A 22,978-nucleotide genomic window follows, 5' to 3' on the forward strand; every position below is an offset into this window, starting at 1 on the left:
AAAGCTACTGACATAGGTATATGAAGCTGCTATGACTCATGTATAAAGCTACTTGAATAGTAATAAAAAGCTACCGACATAAATACTGATTGCAACAAAACCAATTGATTGTCCATGTTGATAGTGTAACACAAATACCAAACAAGAAATGCTAGAGATACAAAATCACAACAAAAAGAAAATTGAATTTCATACATAATCATGATTTTTCAATTTGACAAGCTATTGATAGAAGACAACTTGAAAACAATCAAAATGAAAAAAGAAAAGCTACTGAAATCAACTTGAAAAGATACTATCATAGGCATATAAGCTACTATCACTGTGATGAAAAACCACTATAATAGTTCTGGAGAGCTACTGACTTGAAATTAATCAAAATGAAAATAGAAAAGTTATTGACTAATAGCTTGAAAAGATACTAACATAGGCATAGAAACTACTATCTCTGTGTTATAAGCCTCTATATATAACAGTTATAGAAAGCTACTGACTGCAATAAAAAGCAAAAGAATTTTTAGAAGAACAAAGATATGACAAATCAAAGACGGGCGTGAATGAAAACACATGAATCTAAAACTCTATCAAGTACATTATTAGCTTCTAGTTTTGACATGAATGAAATCATATAGAGTACTTAAACAAAATGCACAGTAGGTTTGTTTGAAAGTGATAGTAGTTTTTCAAAAGTATGCTAGTAGCATTTTCAAACAGTATTAGTAGTTTTTTTTTCCTTGCAGTATATCAGTTACCTAGAAAACGAGAAAAACAGAGAAACTAATAATAGTATTTTTTTATTGGATTAAATATTGTTTACTCCCTATACTTATAGAGTTTCATCGGTTTAGTCCTTGACCTTCGAATTTCACCTAAAAAGTCCCTGAACTCTCAATTTCCTCCCAATTGGTCTCTGCCGTCAAAATTTTATGTTAAAGTTGCCAAAAATGTCTATTATGCCCTCACTTACTTTTTTTTTTTTTTTTTTAATTTATTTTCTCTCTCTCTTTTATTTCTTTTTTTCATTTCACCTCTTGAAGGTCTATGGATTGGAACCATCTTGATGAGGAGATGAACAGAAAGAGGCGAGAGAGCCGGAAGAAGAAGAAGAGGTAAAAAGAAAAAAAAAAAAAAAAAAAAAAATATATATATATATATATATATATATATATATATATATTTTAAGTAAATGAGGGTATAATCGACTTTTTAGGAGAAGATAATGGAGTTTTTGACGGATGCTTGACGGTAGGGACCAATTGGGAGTTCAGGGACTTTTTAGGTGAAATTCGAAGGTCAGGGACTGAAACGATGAAACCCTATAAGTATAGGGATTAAGCAGTATTTAACCCTTTTTTATTTTTTATTTATTTTTTAACAGTATTGGTAACTTTTCAAAACTGTTCAAGTACCATTTTCAGAGAGTATCAGTTTCTCAAGGGAAAATTTCATGAATGGTACCCAAAGTAAGGCCCACTATGAATTTCAGTACATCAAGTTCCAAAATATAAACTTTAGTACATGAGGTTTCAAAACCGACCCAGTATACATACACGATGTTAATGACGCCGTTAATTTGGTGCCAGCTGTCGTATTTCAAGGGGTAAAATGGTCTCTTCACATTTTTTACTCTGAGCACCCAACTATCTCTCTTCTTTTGTTCTGGGCACCCATCTCTCTCTCTCTCTCTCTCTCTCTCTCTCTCTCTCTCTCTCTCTCTCTCCCCTTCCTTCCCTCTCTCCCCTCCTTCTCTCACTTTTGGACTCTCCCGATCCGACCAACCCCGACCCGCCATGGCCGTGGCCTCCGCCTCCGCCTCCCCGGACAGGATCCAAGTCAAGCCGCAGCAGGAGCAGCACCACGTCATCGAGCCCTCGCCGTTCAGATTCTCCACCGACCCCGACGCTGCCTCGTCCTCGCCTCTCGTCTCCTTCTCCGCCGACACACCTGATCGAATTGATCCTTCATTTGCTTCTCCCAACGCCGATTAAGTCCTCCCAATCTTCTTCTTCTTCTTCTTCTTAATTCACTGTGAATGGGTGCCGAAGGTTCAGTTCCATGTCTGCCACTACTCTCTTAACAACACTTGTGTTCCAAACAACGGTCTCATTTTCACAAAGCACAATCGTAAAAATAAAGAGAGAAATATGTTGTGGCATTGATGCTGTGTATTATAGATAGAGGAATCAAAGTACCACAACTCAACTCCCCACTCACAGCAATTGCATTAAGCAATTCTGTTCAATAGTGGGTAATGACACCAGATCCAATTTATGAAGCACTAGATTTTGATCTAGAATCATGACCCCCTATGCGTTCTGTGGCTTCACTTCTTCCTCTCCTAATCTCCTTCATAGCCACTCTCATATCCATCACCGCTTGGATCTCTTTTCCTTCTTATTTTCGTTGTCACCGATCACCACGCCTCCGGCTTCAGAAGCAGTGACAGCGGCGGTCTAGGCGACAAAGTGGCAGAGGCTGGGGCCGTCTCGGACGAGAAGAGAGAGGAAACACGTTGACAAATGAAAAACCAATTTTGCCCTTCATTATGTGCGTAATGGCACGCGGATTGACGGAGTCATTGACGTCGTGTACGTATATTGGGTCAGGTTTCATATTTGAGGTACCAAAGTTTATATTTTGGAACTTGATGTACTGAAATGCATAGTGGTCCTTACTTTGGGTACCATTCATGAAATTTTCTCGTTTCTCAAAATCAAATACAAATGAAACTCATGAATGCCAATCTAACAAACTAAATGCAAGCATTCTTGTTCACTATCTCAAAATCAATATACAAATGAAACTCTCGCTCAATAACAATTAGCCTAGCTACAACCACAACACATGGCACTTGAATTTCATTAAATTCCAGAATTCAAAATTCCAATTGATTCAAGTTAATGCTTTTTCATTCAATTTTAACTAGTTTCGCAAACAAATGAAAATGCTCAAAAGGATATGACGATGATGATGGTGATGATAGGAATTTGAGAACAGTATGATGCTTGACAACCAATCAAATAAAGAAATCATGAACAAGCTTGCTATAGTTAAAGATTCATCAGCTACCAAACAGCAAGTAGAGGCACATTTAATAAAAAACAAGAGAGATGAGGGCAATCAGAACACGTACACTAGATTTTGCTAATCAGAATGTTTGCGAACTTCAGGAGCTTCAATTTCACTAGACTCGGCACCAAAGTCCGCTTTTGTTTCCAAAACGCTGTCGTCATAACCACCGCACCGTCCTCAAGAATTTTACCTTCTTCCACATCCTCATCCGGCTGAGGACTATTTGAAGGAGATAACATAACAAGAGGCGGAGGAGTTTCCATATCCTCACCCACGGCCTTGCTTTCTTCTTCGTCGAAATGACTGCGAGGGTGCTTGTGACGCAAATCTTGATCGTCGCAGGCAGCACACGTCATCGCCTCTGTCATGCTCTTCTTTTGGCAAGGAAGGAAGTGCCAAACGATTTTGAATCATCGAAAACAAAGCTCTGATCTCTGAAATTATTACTATCGCTCATTCCTAGATCTGATATCCCACCGCTGTAGTCGTTGAGCACAGTACAGAACCTTTGTATCCGATCAATCAAACCGATCAAGCCCTTTGTCGTCGTGATCTTCAGAAACCCTAGCTTTTCACAACGCAGAAGAAAGGAAGAGGAGAGGACCGGAGATCCAGTTCCAATCGGCGTCGTGCGTCGGAGATTCAATTCCAATTCCATCCGCCGACGTGATGGTGGAAAGAGGGAGTATCGCCGGCGAGAGAGAGAGAGAGATTAATCTCAGAGGATTTCGTCGGAGAGAGAGTGAGAGGATAGAGAATGATCGATTAATCTCAAGCAGTTGGTTTTCTTAAGTAGAAGGGCAAAATCGTCAGGAATGGAAAAGTTTGAGGAAGCAAGTGGCCTTATGAAGACAAGAAAAACTAGGTGGCCTTATAGCTAATTAAAGTTTCAAATTGACACTTATGAGTAATTTTCTAAAAAAATTATTGGGGGGCAATAATATGATTATTGGGCAGGTAATAATATGATTATTAGGGGGCAATAAAATGTTTATTGGGTATTATTTGGGAGCAATAAAATCAGACGCCGGAATCCTGTCACCGGAGTCTGCGGCCGGTCACAGAATTCTTAATTGGGCAAAATTGTCCTAAAAATAAATAAATAAAAACAATAAAAAAAATACTTAATTGGGTATTAGGGCAAAATATATGTAAATTATTTGGTAAGTGGGCAATCTCATAAGATGTTTGGGTAAATGGGGTTAGTGTAGCTCAAATTTGGGTAAATGGACATTTTCCCTTTTCTATTCTTCAACTCGTTTTTGTGTTGGTCGTTATGCCAGTTGGTAAATAACCCTTCTGATGATGAAAAGGTTTAAACATGGAATGTGATTGGTGGCATTGTCATCCATCGCTACCTACCGTGACCACGACTAGTTGCTATAGTTGAAAGTATGGTAATAACAAAATTTGTATAATGTCAAATTCTTCGTCAAAAACAGAATTTGGAGACTAAATCCAATTCTTCGTCAAAAATATCGTTGATCCAATTTTCTTGACTAAACGTGATTTTATTATTAAATAACCCCCAAGGACCAAGACTAAAAGTGATCTCCTGTGAAATTTTCTCATCTCTATGAAGCTCGCTATACATTGAATGGTACAAAAGCTCATCACAACATATTCAAATACATTGTAAATGATTTTCATGGGATACTACAACTCTTCTCACCTTTTACCCTTTGATCTGCAGCCGGTTTAAGGGTTGATGATGTCCTCTCGGCCTTGATTAGTGTCGGCGGCGAGCTCCTCTGCCCATCACGGGCGCTGTTGCTTAGGCTATAGCCCGATTCTGAGGCCTCTTGCCTCTTTTTTTCCTTCATGTTTTGCTCATCATTTTTCTCTTCCTGAATTTTGCTCATCATTTTGTTTTGCTATGTTCTCTTCCGCTCAGAATCTCTTTATTTTATATATACTTTCTTTTCACCTGTCAGATTCGATTTGGTGTTCAGGTTTCACTGCCTTTAGCTTCTCTCCTCTTATGTCTTCTTCCGCCGTTCAGGTTTTAAGTAAAGTTTACCCACTAGCGCACATGGGTAAGATTCCAATTATGCAACACCATATATATTGTTCACCATTTGGGTGGTTGTTCGATTGATCTCTTTGTAGATATGGTGACTTTTTCTTTGCTTTGGTTTTTATGGATGATGCTCTCCGAAGCAGAGATGATTTGAGGTTTATTGCTCCTTGTGTGTCCGGAAATGAGATTTTTGGGTGCTTTCTATTGAGATCGTTGTGGTCTCCTCCCAAACTATCCGAGTCTGGTTCAATATTGTTTATGCAAACTTTAACAAAAAGTTAAATTTGACTTTTATATAAGTAGTTTGTTGTAGTGGTAAACTATCTTAAAATTAGTTAGATTTTTAACTTTTTGTTAAAATAGCTAGTTTGTTGTTTATGCCACTTTTGTTTGCGGTGATGCTATCACTATTCATCTTTTGCTTGGCTAAATTATGGTTTGGTGGTTTATGTCATTAGGGATTGGTTTCTACCATTAAGTTCTATTGATTTATGTGTTAGGAATTTAATCCTTCCCCCCCCCCCCCCCCCACAACAAATAGAGATGAAAATAGAAATAAGCAAGCTAACAAATGCACTACAATTTAACAAGGTTCAGCCAATATCCTTACCTGCGTCCTTGGAGAGTTCTATCTTCACTAATGAGAGAATTACACAAGTACAAGATTACACCACTCAAGTTTATGCGCACCCCAAGTCCTTGTATCCAAAATTATGATGTCTCTTGTACACTCTCTCTCAACCTAAAAGATCACTTTACCCTAAGAGCTATTATCACTCTTGAACGCAACTCACTTTGCTTCTAAACACAAAGACCCTTAGGCCTCATTTGATTTGTGGAAAGGACAGTAATTCCTTTGTCTTTTTCATAGGAAGAGAAATTTCTCCCAAGAACTTTCCATTCCGATGTTTGGTAGCATAAAAAAAGTTATCAGGAAACTTGTTAAAAAGTTTTTAATTAATGCAATAAAATAATGTGTTATGAGTAACAAATGTAAGGAAAGAAAGGGGAAAAGTGACTCCTTTTGAGTTTGGAATGAAACACTTTCCCCCTTATTCCATTCTTTCAGGAAAATATTTCATTTCTATTTACATCCCAAATACAAGAAAGGAACAAGTTTCTTTTCCTGATGTTTACTTTCCGCGAACCAAACAAGGCTTTCGCGTTGCTCTCTTTCTCTCATACTACAAATGGTGAATAGACACACCCCTTTATAACCAATGATGGAAATCTCTAAAGCCCTTCATTAATGCTCATTCACGCACCATCATCCAACCACTTGCGATAAATGCTTACTTCATCAAACTTCCATGTTTATGAATCTTCCAATAAATCTTTTGTCTAGGACTATGTTGTTAGCCAAATAGCCACCCTTAAGTATAAGAGCCAAGTTATAGTGTAGGAGAATTTGAGTAGGGGATATCGTACCCAAAGGATTGAAAAACCCGCTCTAGCTAAGGAAAACCTAAAGGATGCTAGATGAATGTACAAATGTACAAATCATAAACAATAGCTCACAAGTGAACCAAAGTTCATGGTAATTATATGCAAGGTGAAGTAGTGGTTTGATTTTGGTTTTGGAGATGATTTGATTCAGAAATAGCTAAATCAATACTTGAATTGTAAACTATGCTAAGTTAAATTAGATGTAATAAAATGGATGGGAGTGAGGACTTAAGGTTTTCACCTCTAGCCTCTCTTGCAAACAATGATGCTTTTATAGTGAATGATGTCATTTTAATTAGCCAATTTCTTTCCTTGCATCCCTCTTAGATATGACAAGGGACATGCTCCTTTGATGATATTAAACAACCCCTCTCAGGTGTAGTACTTAACTACTTAAGTCATGCATTTCAATCCGGTTAGGTATCTAATGCATTTACCTAAGTGCATAAAGCTTGGAGATGAAGAGATTATGCAAACCAACCAAGCTATCTCTAAGTGATTGTAGTTCACAACCCTAACATGCACATATGATATGTGATCATGCTTCAAACAACCAAGGTTAATCAAGCCCTAATTGTTTCTCATGTCATGACAAATATCCATACTCAAATTGATTAAGTTTAAGCATAAACATTCAACTCTTGAACCTATCTCTAAGTGATTGTAGTTCACAACCCTAACATGCACATATGATATGCTATCATTCTTCAAACAACCAAGGTTAATCAAGCCCTAATTGTTTCTCATGTCATGGAAAATATCCATACCCAAATTGATTAAGTTTAAGCATAAACATTCAACTCTTGAACTAGCATGTTAAGGTGCTAAAGAAAAGTGCATCAAACATAATATTTAAATCAAAGTCATACAATATTGGCCAGAGCTTTCAACCCTAGCCCCAACAAACTAACTACTCACTCGCAATCAAATACATAAGCTCTAAAATGTTTATGAACATCAAACTAAAAAATAGGGATAGAGAAGTGACTAGTGATGATCAAATTGAGGATGGTGTAGATGAACTCATGCAGGTTTGGTCATGGTGCATGTTGATGATTCCTCAAGTGATGCTAGACTCCTTTCTTTCTTCTTCAAAGATTGATGATGGAATATAAGATGTAGAAATGATAAAGTGGTGAAATGGTGGAGTGGTGAAGCTTTATGTATATGAAATAGAATGGGTAGATGGAAAAGATGATGAATTTGGTGGTGGTAATAGATGTTATGGATTGATGGTGGTGGTGATAGTGGAGGTTATGGATTGATGGTGGTGGTGATGGTGGAGATTTTGTGGAGGAGATGATAGTGTATTGTAGAGAATATAAAGAGAAAAAAAAGATGTAATGGATTGGTAATGTATGGGTGATGGAGTGTTGGGAAGCTTGTAGGAAGATGATATGATGATAAAAAGGGAAGAGAGAGCCTTAACTAGAGGGAGAGGAGCAGCTAGCCCTCTCTTCAAACGTAAGAAACAAGGGAGAAAGAGTGAGAAAAAGTCAACAAAAAGAGGTGAACTGTTGGAGAAGAGAAATGACATAATGATGAGCTATGAGAGTGTAGAGTAGAAAAAAACGACTTAGGAGAAGAGAGGACCAACTAGCTCTCTTAATTGTGCATGGAAAACATGAAAATGAATAGTGTTTGAGTGGTTTTGGGTCACCAAAGTCAATGACAAGCATGAGAGAGAACCATATGCACCATGCCTATTATCCAAAGGATAATATGATGGATTAATCTTGCCACAATCTTGTAAGATTCTTCTAAGACTCTCCTTGAGAATTGCAGCATCATAAACCTTCCAAAAATGCACAACAAAGCCGTCCAAAATGGATTCTTGGCCAAGTTACCCTTATTCGACTAGGATTCGTTTTCTGCTTCTGAAGCTTCGTTCTTGGACTAGGTTTGACTTGCTATTGGCATGTTTCTGGATGGTTCTCAACCCCTACATACTCTATAACATCATGTATTCTAGAATGATCAACAACCTTCGAGAAAAACTCCAAGTTGCCAGAAAAGATCTCCCAAAAAGCTTTGTGAAAAGCTGATAGTTTCTACCTTCTCGGGAAGCCTAATTTGAGCATTAATTCCCGCTGTCTTGATGACGTTTATGACCAGATCTTGGGCTCATGTTGTACTACAACATCATGTCTCTAAGGAAAGCTAACCCTTTCTGCAAGAGTCTACTTGGAAGGTTGCAAGGAAAGCTCTCTAAAACTGTTCCCAATAAGCTGATTCTGAACTGCAGTTTCCTGCTTTGCAGCAACTATTTTGCATAACAATTTCCGTGGACTTCCCTTGTAATTTCCGGCCAAATGAGTGATCAAACTTAGTCCTTTGCATCATTACTTCATGGTCCATGGCTTCATTGCTCCACTTAAACTCCTATTTTTCTGGGATTGTTTCACGAAGTACTTGTGCAGCCAAAAGTGGTGGTGCATATAAAATTCGCCAAAATTTCACTTTTTTTTTCTCATCTTGTCAAGATTTTTTACAAAACATGGAATTAGATTAGTCAACACTAAATTTGACTTTTAGGACAAATAATTTTCATATTTTAGAGTATATATATATATATATATGATCCAACATGTGTATGGACATTTCTCTATCAACTTGATGAGAGAACCAAGAAGACAATCTCAACATCAGCCACCTTCTACATTAACTCATAAGGAAGACCAAAGGTCCATCATGAATTTAACCATGCATTTATTCTCAAAGCATCAATTTCTCATACATAAGTTGTTACCATAAATGCACAAACCATTAATACCATGTATTCATGCCATGCAAAATATCTCCACCAATGAGGGATAGACACCAAACCTAACATTATGTCCTTTGTTTTAGTCTATATGCATCTATTTCTTGTCCCACCCCAGTTTCTGGGTTTTGTAATTTGTCTTTTGTGTAATGGAATTTGTTTGTTATTTGCTAAAGAAAATTACCATGTTTTTCGTTGTAGCTTCTTCTTCTTCTTTTTTATTTTTTATTTTTTATTTTTATTTTTATTTTTTATAGTAAAGTTATCTATATCTAGTCGAGTTGGGAGGATAGAACATCATGGTGTGCATTGTAAATTGAAATTGATGAATACAATGTGAGGGGATAAAGTGCCTAAACTTCAAGCCTTTAAAGAAAAGAGAAATTGACTCCACAAGACATCTTCGATAATATAAAATCAACCAAATGCATTGCTCAACATTAGAACTTGCTCGAGCCAAAAGGTGAGCTAACACAAATAGTAGTCTAATGGCATATTTATCTTAAGGTGGCCAAAGAGTAGTATAGAAACATCAACTAATGATAGAAGTTCGAAATTTAAGAAAGGGAAAAAAAAGAAGCTAATAACACTTTAATTAAGCTGACTCAGCATGTTACTTTGGAACAAATAGCTCTAATGTGTTTCATATAATACTGACTGTATTAGATGCCCTATTTCATCCTTTTATGTTTATTTTTGACCAGCTTTTGGAACCCCCTTGAATTCCTTGCTTCTAGTACAAGGACTTCTCTTCTATGTGGTGGTATTGTCCCATGGACTCGTGACACTACCATTTGATCTAATCTAATATACATCCACATTGAATAAGCTTTATGAGTCCAACTAAAGAGCCTATGTAATTGTATATGGAATTAATATAGCTAGCTAGGGTATTGGAGAACACAGGTTTTTGGTCAGTTCTATTGTAGGAGTTTCATTACATATGGTCCCAAACAACTGCATTACATGTCTAGGTAAAATGAGGGGAAGGCAGAAAGTGAAAGTCGAATTTCATTGTTATTGTGGACTCCAAATTATGTTCTCCCTAAAAGATACTAAAGGATTAGATGACCTAATTGTGCTAGTGTTATCGCTTTGATTGGACTTCATATTGTGTTAGTGACTTGGTGTCATGCACCAAGTGCCTAATCTCTCCAAATTTATTTTGACAAATATTTAAAATTTAAAATCTCCAATTCGAGCTCAAATATTATCGCATAAATTGGTACTTCCATTCAGGAAAAAAAAAAATGGTATGGTACTTGGTATCTCTGGTATTTAAAAGGAGGTATGTCACGAGATTCTCTGTTTCAATGGTTGTGAATGGACTGAAAGTAATATGGTGGTGAACGAGTCTGCGTCTGCGGTGGTGGTACAACATGGGTAGGACTGTTCCTTGCATTGCGTACAAGCAAAGCTTTCAAAATGGACCCATAAATATATTATTGCATTATTGGACAGAATCAAATCTGATTTACAATGAAACCAATCATGAATTACTGAATCGTATCAAAAAAAAAAATCATGATAGTTCAACTGATATTAATGAATTAATGAATGATTTTAACAAATTTATCGCACGACTTGATAGTTCAACTGATTTGATGGATGTTTTGTTCATCATTAATAAGAAGAAATGGTTCGTCCCCATATACTAATATATCACGTAATTAGTTTACTCCAAATATAAACTAGTTTAAGATTAAGTCAAGTTGGTTTACTAATGTATGAAGTTAGTTTACTTTATTTATTGATATCTTAATGTAGTGTAGAACTATTCAAGAAGAATATGTCTCATAAATTTTTGTTTTTGTTTTTTTTCTAACCTTTTAAACTAGACAAATCCTTACCTCTTTTCCTAGTTTTGATCATCGGTTTAATTGGAATCGATTTCAAATTAAATTCCAAGTCAATATCTCACATATATTCTATATTATAAGTTTATCACAAAGACGCAAGAGGAATAATAATAGTATATATTTAATTTAGAAAAATTCTTGCTTGCGTCTTTGAGGTGTGACAATACGCTACTAGTTCAACTCGATCCACAACGGAATGGAACATTTATCACAAACCGATTTATCTTGAGCTACAAAATTCAACGCACTTGAGGTAATATTCAAGGGCTTCATTCAAATTCAAGGTCGCCATTTTCACCTAAAACACATCAAACACATTCAACATTTCCCAACTTGAACGTGCACTAGAGTTCATTGGGACTGTAAAAATATAAGAACATGGTAATTGCCTATTGGATTGGTATCTTGAAAATCAAAAGAGTTTACAGTGAGTTTAGACAAAAAGCTATTTACTTTAGTTATTAGTTAACATTATCTTGTTCCCCCTTTAAAGCTACTTGGGGAATAGAGACCAAGAGGGAGAGAGAGAGAGAGAGAGAGAGACCAAACAACTTTTTTATGTTTAGGTAAACAAAATGTAGGGATCAGAAAGACAGAAACCTTGTAGAGAAGAAGATTTTAGATTTTAGGTTTTACTGGTTGAGCTGAGCTGTACGGCAAAGATTAAAAATGGAGACAGATTTGTCTCAGGTGAGTGCGGCTTGCCCAACACTCACCGGCTGTGGAAACGGCTTTACCTGCATTCCCCTCCATCACTCGATGCCAATATGGCAATGTCATCTTTCATCTTTCTTCTCTGTGACTAGCCTTCCTGTAAGTAAGTGCTCGCGTGTGTCAAAAGTCGTGTGCATGAAGCGTGAGTGCCAGCATACGAAAAAGTTATCGCTTATTTAATTTTTTGTGTTATTTTTTCTTCGATTTTATTATGTTTTATCTATAATTTTGGCAAAAACATACTCTATTGTTTCTATTTTGTTCATTTCTTCTTTTAGTTTAGGATGAACTACAAATCTTTGGTGGTGAAATTTTTTACCTTTCAAACCTTGAAAGATTAAAAATTCATAGATAACATTTTACTTATCAGGGACAAAAATGTCAAAATAAAATAATTTATTAAAAAAATTTCTTTAAACTACCGATCCACAATCATCAGGTGTATAGACAAATTCTAGTTTTAATAATTAAAGGACATTATAGTAATTAATAAATGACAAAAAAACCATTTATCTCTATATTTTCTCTCTACAAGTAATTAACTTCAACTTCCCACTATTCTATTTAAAATAATTAAGGAAAAAAAAATTACTTCTCTCTCTCTTTTTTTTTTTTTGTCACATGCAAAGCATTTGTGTTAATGCTAGTACAATATAATCATAAAAAAGTTCCTGAATAGTATGGAGACTGGTTGTAGCGCAGCGGGCGGCTAGCTTCCTACATCGACTTCTGTTCAGCTGGTGGTGTTTCGATTGGTTTTTAGACCGGCCTTTGCGAAGAGTTCGTATTGGCTTCAGGCAAAGTCGAGGATTTGGTCCTCAGATTAGTCTCCAAGTCAAAGTGCGAGTGCAGGGCAATGTGCGGGACAACTTGACGGGGGTGTGATGCTCAGTGATTCTGGAGCGGCTGCGTCCTGCTTGAGTGCCCAGAGTAGTTTTTGTTGGGCCTGGGTCCTTGTTTGGGCTTGGGTCCTTATTTGGGCCTGTGCTTTTTTGTTGGTTGTGGTTTTTCGGCCCATTCATTATTAGGCCTGTATTTGCGATATAGGGAGAGCCTTCTCATGTAGGGTGATCTTAAGTTCTAACGAATAAATTAGGGCAGACTTTGGTCCATACTCCTAACATTGTCTTAGTTACTAGAGCTGTACTTTAGGATCATTACAGCTATGTTGTTTTAGAGTAGTCTAGCATGACTCAATTTTAACGTAACCTGCGAGAGTGAGTTATGATATGTTGTACCTTTATTTACATTTATTAATAGATTGACAATCCTTTTAAAAGAAAAAACAGTATTGGAGGCCAATAAGTTGGCCATTATAATTGAACGTATGCGCTCTAACGTATGAAAAGGAAGTGTTAGACTCACACTTGGACATGTGTCAAGAGGAGTGTTAGGCGAAATTGTCCATGACAATCTCTTGGCGTCCTTGATTCGCCTTTATACAAGGCCAGTTTCCCTAGAAACAAACTGTTGAATTCTGAACATAGCTGAAAGAGCCATCTCAAACTATGACAAACATCATGATCATAGCCGTCCAAAACATGATAAGAAGAACAATAAAATAAGAAAATTACATAAAGTAATAGGGTGTGCATTGTATTTGTGTAGTAGTAAGACACAGATAGAAATATGGGATGTTGTTTAAGTTGGCGTGCTCGTGAAACGAAATCGAGCCACCGGACCCCCTCCCAAAACCAACACTATTACTCTCTACACTCCACACTATACACTCTAGAGAGAGAAGAAGAAATCCATTTAGAGAGGGAGAGTGAGAGCCAATTGTCTCTATCTTTGTTTGTAGACTCAAAACTGTGAGAGAAGCCAAACCCATTCCCATTCTCCTTCTCTCTCACTCAATCCTTGTCTGTTGTTCCAACCTCCTCAGTGTATGTCCTCTCTCTTTCTCTCTTTCTGAGTTCACCCAATTCTTTGTTTCTATGTTCTTTTCATGAATTTACATTCACATTGACTGAAATTTCTAGAGTTTTACAAACCTTGTAATTCAGTTTCAATGCTTTTCTTTCTTTCCTCTAATTTCTCCCAGATTTTTGTTTCATAGCGAAATGTGAAGGGATCTTTTGCTCAATTAGGTACACCCTTCTCATCTCCTCCAAACCAAGAAACCAAAATTTTCCATCTTGAAAGTTATAAGTTTTGTATTAGTAGCCAAAAAAGGAAGACAATTGGCCAAAGAAACAGGCTTTAATTTCTGCTTTGTAGGTATGCCTTGTTTTGTTCTACATTTGGCAAATTTCTTCTTTACCCACATTCATTGTCCAAGAACCAGTGAAAAAAGATTGAGTTTTTATTTACTGATTTGTAGTTGGTAGGAGTCCAAAAGCTTATCTTTTGCTCTAAATTTGCTATTGTTTTTTTTTTTTCCCTGTGAAATTTGAATGGTTTCATTTACTTGTGTAGCTTGTTATGCAAATCTGAGTTTGGTTAGTTGTGCAAATATGAACGGGAATGGACAAATGGAGGTGCATTACATAGACACCGGCTTCCCTTACACGGCTACTGAAAGCTTTATGGACTTCTTTGAAGGTCTTACTCATGCCCCCGTGAACTATGGTCACGCCATGCCCGTGCATGATCAGGCATGTTCTCTTTTCTTCATTTACAGTATGCTATTTTGTTGATGTAAGTTATTAGAGTGTTCATGTTCATGCTTTTGTTATTGGTTAGATATTGTAAAGTTGTTTTAGATCCATGTTGCTTGTGAATTCGGAAAGTCAGTTTTTGTTCTGATGCATTTCTGGTTTTTCAGTGACAAATTTTGGATGCATTTGCTTTGTATTTCCTCAATTAACATGCACTGGATTCTTTTCTTAGTTAACAGAAAGTCTAAAATAATCAGTTCTCAGAAGTTAATGTGATTATGATCATTTTTACTGTGGAACAAGGTCAAGTCTACTCACCTCATATATCAGGAATTTCTAGTGCATGATGTTATATCCTGTAGCAATCTATTTTGCTACAATTGGGGAAGCTCAACTATTCTAATGCTTTTACCTAGTGTGATATTTATATTTGTAGTTAGTCAAGTTTGAATATTCCACCTGTTTGGTGAACTACACCATTATGATGTTTTGTGTGTTCAAGATGTTACCCATATTGTTTACTGTCAGCATTTTGGTTAGTGAAATACTGTTTTATCATTTCTATGAACTGGAATTTTACTTATGGGTAGAATATGTGTCCAGGAAGCTGCATACTGGTCAATGAATATGCACTCCTACAAATTTGGACTCTCTGGTCCGGGGAATACTTCTTATTATGGTCCTTATGAGGTAAATCCTCATTTTCCGAGAATGGATATGAGCAGGAGGGCATGGGAATATCCTTTAATGACGAATTCAGAAGAGCCTGCTACCACTGCTTCGCAACCAGAAGAAACTGTAGTCGAGGAAGTTGATGTCATAACCGAAGAATGTTAGTCAGAACAACTGTTTATTTGTTTCCCATACTGTATATTGGTTATGACTGACTGTATGGTGCCTAATTTTGTCGCTTCATTGTGCTTTGAAACTTATGCTTGGAATCAAAATTAAGTTTTAGTTCCATTCAGTCTTGGCCAGCTACCTATTGTATGGACTCAAATATCATGCTACTGGCTTGTTGGAGTAACCATGTACCATTTTTTGATGATATTTAAGAACTATGGTTTAAAACCAAGTACCATTAGGTTTGAAAATGCCTTTCTGTTGCAATTGGTTTCTGCATGGAGCTTCAATATCTTTATTTGATTTAAATTTTCATGATAGATATTATCCTTTCCTGTTTTGTTAATTCATTTAACCATTGGAAATAATATATTCTCTAACCATAGTTCTTTCGCCTTTTCAGCCATTCCAAATGAGCAAAACACAAATACTTCTCAGGTGCGGGTTTTCCTTCTCAGCCTTTTTCTTCTGCTATGTTCTGAATCAATGCTTATGCACTAAATCTATATTATTTTGATTTGGCATAAATCAAATAATGTATTTCCAATTTGACTTCCTCCCCTGTACTTACGTTAAAAATTCGAACTGTTGCTCTCTGTATGTTTGCAGGTGGAATGGGAAGAGAACATCGATCCTGATAACATGACATATGAGGTATGTTATATATACCTTGTCCTAATATTCTGCATTGCTCTTGTGGCTCGTCTCTTTTAGATATTAGAGCTAAACCACCTTTTGTTTTTCGTGGGAGGGACGTTAAGCAATAACACAAACATGAGTGGTTGCACATTCATGACCACACAAAACTTTGTTCGGCTGCTTTTTTTAATTTATCAATGCATGATGTTCTTTTGATGAATCTATAGGTTTCAAAACAAATTGAACAATGATTATCACAAATTTGCTGCATTAACAAGATTAGAATTGGCTTTAGACTATACAAAGCTTAATATGAAAACGTAAAAGTCAAGGAGTGAATGAATTGTGATCTCTTATGTCCCGGGACCTAGGCTGGTGGCCTATATATATATGTTATCATATTCATAGTACAGTTACCTATTTCTTCTATACAGAAGCTTAATAGGATTTGCAGTGTTGTCAATGTCATCCTTTTATGACATTCTGGTTTAAGCATATATTGTATGAAACATAGACCGACTTTGAAAGATTATCACATGTCTTAGATTAATTGGCGATTCATGGTTGAAACTTGGAAACAAATATGGGTACAAAGGGCAAGGGTTTGCCTATAAACTTCATTTGTATATGCACACACACACGTACATACATACTTTTTTGGTCTTAACGAATGTCATTAATATGTGTAGTTTTATATTGGTCCTAGGAATTACTCGATTTGGGTGAGGCTGTTGGTACTCAAAGCCGAGGGCTTTCCGACGAACTTATTAGCTTGCTTCCCACAACCAAATACAAGTGTGGAAGCTTTTTCTCAAGAAAGAAATCTGGAGAGAGGTGACATTCTGACTTATTGGCATTCAAGTAATACAGACTTTTATATACCTAAAGCAGCAAACCTATTTTCAGACCATTTTATTCCATTGCCTTTCTCCCACTCATCTCAGAAGTAAATATGATTGCCTCTCTTTTCCTGTTTAGACAATCTGAAATTTAGTCTGCAATTATTTGAAATTTGGAAATCATGCCATTGATAAAGCTCACTGGCATATATCACTGTAAATGTATTATGTCATCAGAATTTGCCTTGCAAGAAATAGAGCAACTTATCAACATCCTCTGTACTGAACTTGAGAAGTAAACTGCATGCAAAGGACATGGTGTTCTCTTCTGTTTTTAGACTCTGAACAATGATCAGATATTATTACTGTAATATAATTGATAATTCATATTTCACCTCTGAATTGTTCTTTTTTTTTTTTCCCCTAGTTGATGCATGCCATATTAATATCTACTTTGTAGTGCTGGTTGTGGAAGAACATTTTGTATTTTTCTTCCATTCTTTTCTGAAGTGGAGAGCCTGATCCTTGTTTTTCCTTTTAGCTTTTGGCATTTTTTCATTTATAATACTGTTGTTTGGAAAAGCAGATGTGTAATTTGCCAGGCGAGGTACAAAAGAGGAGCTCGACAAATGAAATTGCCCTGCAATCATTTTTACCATAGCGAATGCATCAGCAAATGGCTCGGCATCAACAAGGTTTGTCAACACTTTAAACTCCAGGCTTTTCAGAATTCGGAATTTTGCATTCTCTTGTTCTTTCATTCTGATGGCTCCATCCTAGATACTTATTTTTTTTCTTTTATTTTACATTGTTTAGATATGCCCAGTCTGCAACCTTGAGGTATTCGCCGAGGAATCAAGGCATTAAAGCATCATTTGGCTAACTGTTTACAAAATCGGTGTTTGTTTGATCCTTCAAATTTGTTCTCCTCCCCTTTCTTATCTGTCTTTTTTTTTTTTTTCCTAATCTTTTCATATACATAGACTAGTTCCCCCTCTTTCTTCTCATTTACCTTTTAATACGTTCTGCCGGAGTAAAAAGAAAGGAAACCAAATATTTCAACCTCCTAATATGAGACTCGGATTCGGCATTGAAACTTCCAACTGCTGATTCTTCTTCTTCTTCTTCTTCTTCTTCTTCTTCTTTTTGGATAGTTTTTAGTCATTAACTCCTGATTTAGCTTCTTGTAGTATGATTTATGACATACGCAATCAGTGGAACTAAAGCCAGGTCTACTAGGGCATGTACTTATAGTGGTAGAGCGCTTACCCTGCACTCGAGGTCAGAGTACAAGTCTCCCCTTCCTTTTCACCTCTTTTCTATGAAAAGAGATGAGAACTTGTGTTTCTGAAATATGTATCAATTTGGATGGTGCCAAGTATTATTAGTGAAGCTTAATACCTTTAAGCAAAGTGATTTTGTTGACTTTCTAATTTTGTGAATGATGGAAAACATATTTGTCCGGTATATCTTTTTAAATTTTTCCGTCTTAATTATCAGACTATTGATCAGGTTATGACCTTGTTATCAAGCTGAGTTGATATACAAACACTCTGATGCACTTCAATCAAGAAAAAACAAAATACTCTGATGCACTGTGAACCTGGGCTGGGCCTTTAATTGGACCAATTTTTGCGTTGTATTCGAATACTGGAAATTTGTTTGCCAGAACAGAATGCTGGAAACATCAAATGAGTGAGGCAGTGAGCAAAACAACTTCACCTATTTGCCAGTAACACGACCATTACCAAGTCTGAGAAGTCACTCTCCAATAAGTGATTATTATGAATGGGCTCACTGTGAGCACGAGGCTCTACTCTTTGGAAGATCTCAAAAAAAATGAATCCCACGGAAAATAGAATGATTCATTTCCCCCTCTATTTTTCCTTGCATGAATAGAAGAATCATTTACTCAACCTTGCACTTGCCAAATATGATAAAGGTAGCACTTTCACGTCTTAAGGCCTCAAATTTGTGAAACAAACGAGTCTCTGATCCTCAAAAGTTCTACCATGCTTATGTGCTTCAGATCTTTGGCCGTTAAATCTAGTAAAAAAAGTGATATATAAGTTTTTTTTTTTGATAGAACGGAGGTCAGCCCTTTATTAATACCAAAGAAAAACTACATCAAGCCAATGTCAGCTGCAATAGCAGCTTGAAGAAAAGAAGGTGTAGAAAAAAAGAAAAATTCTTGAGGTTCACTGCAGGCATGGGCAGCAAGGATATGAGCTGCCATATTAGCATTCCTACCCTTATAGGTGACCGAGAGGTCTGTGTTTGCAGCCAAAACCGCTACCAAATCTTCATACAATCGTCCCAGCACCGATGTATTAACTCCCTCTTGAGAGGTCAATTGGCGCTGCACCATCAGTGCATCAGTTTCCAGTAATATATAAGTTAGTCTTGTCTAATTGTTGAAAAATCAATGATTATTTTTTGAAAAGTTTTATGGTGCATTAATGTTTCGATACATTAATTAAGTAGACTTGGATGAATTATGTTCAATATTGAACTAGTCTATTTCTTAATTTTTTTCTTTTGTAGAATAAGTACGTAACTGAAATAATTAAAGTATATATACATGGATACATTATGTAAAATTATGTAACGTAGGCGAACGGCCGCGAACCTTTATTTTTTGGTGTAATAATTAAAAAGTCCGAATGATGTCCAAAACTTTGCCACAAGATTAGAAGCGTAGAGCCACGTGTCCCCCCAAAAACCAGATCCAGCTCGGTAGTCAAGACTGAAGACTCTCCCATTAATTAATGAAATAAATAAATCTGCAACGGTCACCAAAAAAAAAAACAAAAAAAGAAAGAAAGAGTAGAACCCTTTAGACCCACCAACGTTCATAACGGTTACTTTCTTCCAACCCCAAAACCTCTCCTTCTCTCTCTCTCTCTCTCTCCCACTCTATCTATCTCTCTCTGTCTTGTGAATTTGCACTGTACAGCTCGCTTTCTTTCTGGGTCTTTGTCTGTTTCTTTCTCACACACACTTATCTCTCTATCTCTGTGTGTCTAGCTTGTTCCTGTTTGTTGTTGTTTAATCTATCAAGTGTAATGGAACCTGCAAAAATAGATTGGAAAAACTTGGAATGGAGATTTGTAGAGGACAAAGCCTACGAGCAGATCAACGCCCCCAAGTGGTTCGATTTCTCGAACCCCAATGACAACCTCGTCGACGACCACGCCTGGTTTTGCACACCTGGTCAGCTTCCTCCTCCTTCTTCTTCTTGTTTTTTTCTTTCTCCAATTTTTATTAACACCAAGAATATCATATATTTATTACAGAATGCAATCACCCAAAGACGGCTGAAGATTTTCTTAGATCCTCACCTTTCAAGGTTTCTTCTTTCTTCCTTTTCTGTTGGTTTTGTCTAGTAATTAAGGAACTGTGACCCAAATATAGAATTTTCAAAGCTTCATTAATTTGGTTTTCTGACATTTCTGTATCTGTGTTTCTTGATTTGGGAAAGGTTCCGAGCCCATCTGATGCTTCTGGGGTCTCTCCGCTTGGTGATAAATTCCAAAGGTAACCCATGAATCCCATCTTTCATACTCCCGTTTCGTTCATTTTTTCTTCTTCTATATGTAACTTTAATATCTTTGTTTTGTAATGTAGAGATGTGAAATTGAAAAGAAGAGGGCTCACCAGCTCTTCAGTTCATCCGACGAATAATAATTCAAGATTCAAGGAGGATAGTGAAAATCAGAACCCCAACCTATCAACCCCTCCAAATTATCAAGCTAAGGCCATGAAGGAAGCAATCAAATCAAGTACAGAGAAGAAGCAACCAACTGACACTGCTCCACAGAACAATGAGGTGCTCCCCAGGCTGAAAAGCACGCTGTCGGCGAGGAACTTATTCGCAGGAAAGGAGATTCTGAATCAGATCACTGACTTCTGCAGCGAATTGAAGAGAATGGCGATGGCGAGAGCAAAGGAGAGAGAGGAAGTGGAGAAAGGTGTGGTGAATAACAAGGAAGAGGAGGTGAAGCAGGTGGAGTCTAATGGTGAGTTGAATGGGAGGGAAAGAGAGAGAATGCCATTGCTTAAATTGGGAAAAGGGAAAACAGAAACAATGGTGAAGGAGGAGGAGTGTAATGGCGAAGCTGGGAGTGAGGTGAATGGGAAGCAAAGAGAAAGAATGCCATTGATGGATGCGAATAAAGGGAAAACTGAAGGATTTGAGGGGAGAATTTTAAAGGAGGGAAAGAGGATTAAGAAGTAAGTTTACTATACCTTTATTTTATGTCCTGGAGTATATACATTTATTTGGTTTGCAAGTATATAAAGCCATGCTTGTGTCTTCAAGTATAAATTTGTCTAGTGTTAGTTGGATGAACATGCCACTTTTAGTTGAGATAGGAGAAACAGTTGGTGCAGATGGTATGAGGGCAAGGACTCCACATCTAGAAAGAATGTTCACAAGTCATCTAACCTTCATGTAGTTGATGACTTACAGTAACACTATGCATAAAAGTTATCCGTTAAACATGATTCTACTTTCATTTAGTCAAGTAGTAATAGATCAGAAGGATTCCTGTTTCATAACTTCTATGCTGGAAGTTAACAGAGTATGATCCAATGGTTGTAAACTTCTGATTAGCTAAAAATTGGGGTCCTTTTGGTAGTCAGTGAATGCAACTGATCTTTTATATTGATTTGCTGTCCGTTGATGATTGTAAGCATGGTTTAATTTTTAGACCACTTTCTGCAGAAGAGTTGACAATGCAGAGAACATTCCAGTCTCTTTAAATTTGGAGAGTGTAAAGCGTAAAGGGGGAGAGGACTTGTTGCAAATCCGGACCAACCCTCCCTCTCCTCAATGCTTTTCTGCTACAAGGCCCCCCAGCAAAATCACACCTTCAAAAGCTTCGAAGTCCAAACTGATGGTATGTAACTAGATGTATCCTTCTGCTTCTTCATATTATATCTTTGTTAAACGAATTAAGGCACCAAGATAATAAACACTGGATGAAAAACTAAACTATACACACTTGGTCCTTGAATGCAAACATATTATATCTTTGTTAAACGAATTAAGGTTTGACATTTTTGTTAAACACACTGGATGTTAAACTTCTGTTTCCTTCCGGTCTTTCATTCTTCTGCTTGCACAGGAATTGATTTTTGTCACTGAAGTTCGATGCTTGAAACTAAATTATGTTTGCACCTCACCCACGCTAGCTAAGCTTACTTATATGCACACCAACACATGCAGAAGAACTATGCTTGATTCACATGTTTGACATTTCATGCAGAACAGTGTATTAACATGCTTGAGATTTTCCAATAGTTTTGTCACTGAAGTTCGATGCTTGAAACTAAATTATGTTTGCACCTCACCCACGCTAGCTAAGCTTACTTATATGCACACGAACACATGCAGAAGAACTATGCTTGATTCACATGTTTGACATTTCATGCAGAACAGTGTATTAACATGCTTGAGATTTTCCAATAGGTTTGTTCTATCAGCCACCAAGTTCTGTTGCTAAACTGTGGACAGATTAAAAAAAAAACTTAAAAATCAGTACAATTTTGGATTTGACTTGTTATCCTGCTGGAACTATAAAGATGTTCACATAAGGACCATTCATGCCAATTTTGTAGATTTTAATTTTACTACAAGATTATAATATAAATCAAGCATTTCAGCTTTCCCTGATTGATTGGTTATTGAATGAGCAGGAAAAGGGGGGGATCCTTCAAGGGCAGACCAACAAACAAGTGATCGCCACGGGTGATTCTAAACAAGTAATCACCAAGGATGATTCTAAACAAGTGATAACCAAGGATGATTCTAAACAACTGATAACCAAGGATGATTCCACAGAAAAAGCCAAAAGCGTTTATATTGCTGATGGAAAAGAAGCAAGAACCTTGGACGTTTTCTGGTTTTTAAAACCTTGCACACTATCTACCTAAAGTGGTTAAGATTGATTAAGAAATTCATATTCATTATATCTTTTATTTCCAGTACCATTCATTCATTCTTTTTCATTATTTCCAGTACCATTCATTCATTCTTTTACATTGTAGCTTCTAGTAACCATTTGTAACCATTTGCTCTTCTTTTACATAAAAGCATCTAGAATTACTATAGAGTTGAATAAATGTAAATGTAATGTAATGACAGCCTCCTAAGAATTGCATTAGGGTAATATGAATAA

The 22,978-nt window shown here is 36.6% G+C and overlaps 2 protein-coding genes across 7 annotated transcripts; both read left to right on the top strand.

The window, feature by feature from the left end:
- Positions 1-13,485: 13,485 nt before the first annotated feature.
- Positions 13,486-18,263, top strand: LOC133715444 (E3 ubiquitin-protein ligase BIG BROTHER). 6 transcript variants are annotated; one of them, XM_062141938.1, is made up of 9 exons: positions 13,491-13,761; positions 13,920-13,965; positions 14,294-14,476; positions 15,083-15,307; positions 15,722-15,756; positions 15,928-15,972; positions 16,664-16,791; positions 17,383-17,491; positions 17,613-18,263. In XM_062141938.1, the coding sequence occupies exons 3-9, from the start codon at positions 14,332-14,334 to the stop codon at positions 17,661-17,663; spliced, it is 738 nt and encodes a 245-aa protein (XP_061997922.1). In that variant the 5' UTR covers positions 13,491-13,761; positions 13,920-13,965; positions 14,294-14,331; the 3' UTR covers positions 17,664-18,263. The 6 variants fall into 6 exon arrangements, 5 of the variants coding, with proteins under 5 accessions (XP_061997922.1, XP_061997920.1, XP_061997923.1 ...); XR_009849075.1 differs by lacking the exon at positions 13,920-13,965 and having other exon boundaries at positions 13,486-13,761; positions 16,647-16,791; positions 17,613-17,652; XM_062141936.1 differs by lacking the exon at positions 13,920-13,965 and having other exon boundaries at positions 13,493-13,761.
- Positions 18,264-19,678: 1,415 nt separating this feature from the next.
- Positions 19,679-22,978, top strand: LOC133716056 (uncharacterized). Its single transcript, XM_062142793.1, has 6 exons — positions 19,679-20,009; positions 20,093-20,145; positions 20,278-20,333; positions 20,424-21,029; positions 21,523-21,697; positions 22,497-22,978. The coding sequence occupies exons 1-6, from the start codon at positions 19,862-19,864 to the stop codon at positions 22,731-22,733; spliced, it is 1,275 nt and encodes a 424-aa protein (XP_061998777.1). The 5' UTR covers positions 19,679-19,861; the 3' UTR covers positions 22,734-22,978.

This window comes from Rosa rugosa, chromosome 6 (genome assembly GCF_958449725.1).
Source record: "Rosa rugosa chromosome 6, drRosRugo1.1, whole genome shotgun sequence".
Classification (NCBI taxonomy): Eukaryota; Viridiplantae; Streptophyta; class Magnoliopsida; order Rosales; family Rosaceae; genus Rosa; species Rosa rugosa.

Excerpts from the sequence above, each read along its gene's own strand:
- LOC133715444 (XM_062141938.1), top strand. The coding sequence starts at position 14,332 with ATGAACGGGAATGGACAAATGGAGGTGCATTACATAGACACCGGCTTC. Across the intron at positions 15,757-15,927 it reads AAAACACAAATACTTCTCAG|GTGGAATGGGAAGAGAACAT; the intron begins GTGCGGGTTTTC and ends GTATGTTTGCAG. Across the intron at positions 17,492-17,612 it reads AATGGCTCGGCATCAACAAG|ATATGCCCAGTCTGCAACCT; the intron begins GTTTGTCAACAC and ends TACATTGTTTAG.
- LOC133716056 (XM_062142793.1), top strand. The coding sequence starts at position 19,862 with ATGGAACCTGCAAAAATAGATTGGAAAAACTTGGAATGGAGATTTGTA. Across the intron at positions 20,334-20,423 it reads CTTGGTGATAAATTCCAAAG|AGATGTGAAATTGAAAAGAA; the intron begins GTAACCCATGAA and ends TTTGTAATGTAG. Across the intron at positions 21,030-21,522 it reads GAGGGAAAGAGGATTAAGAA|AAGAGTTGACAATGCAGAGA; the intron begins GTAAGTTTACTA and ends CACTTTCTGCAG.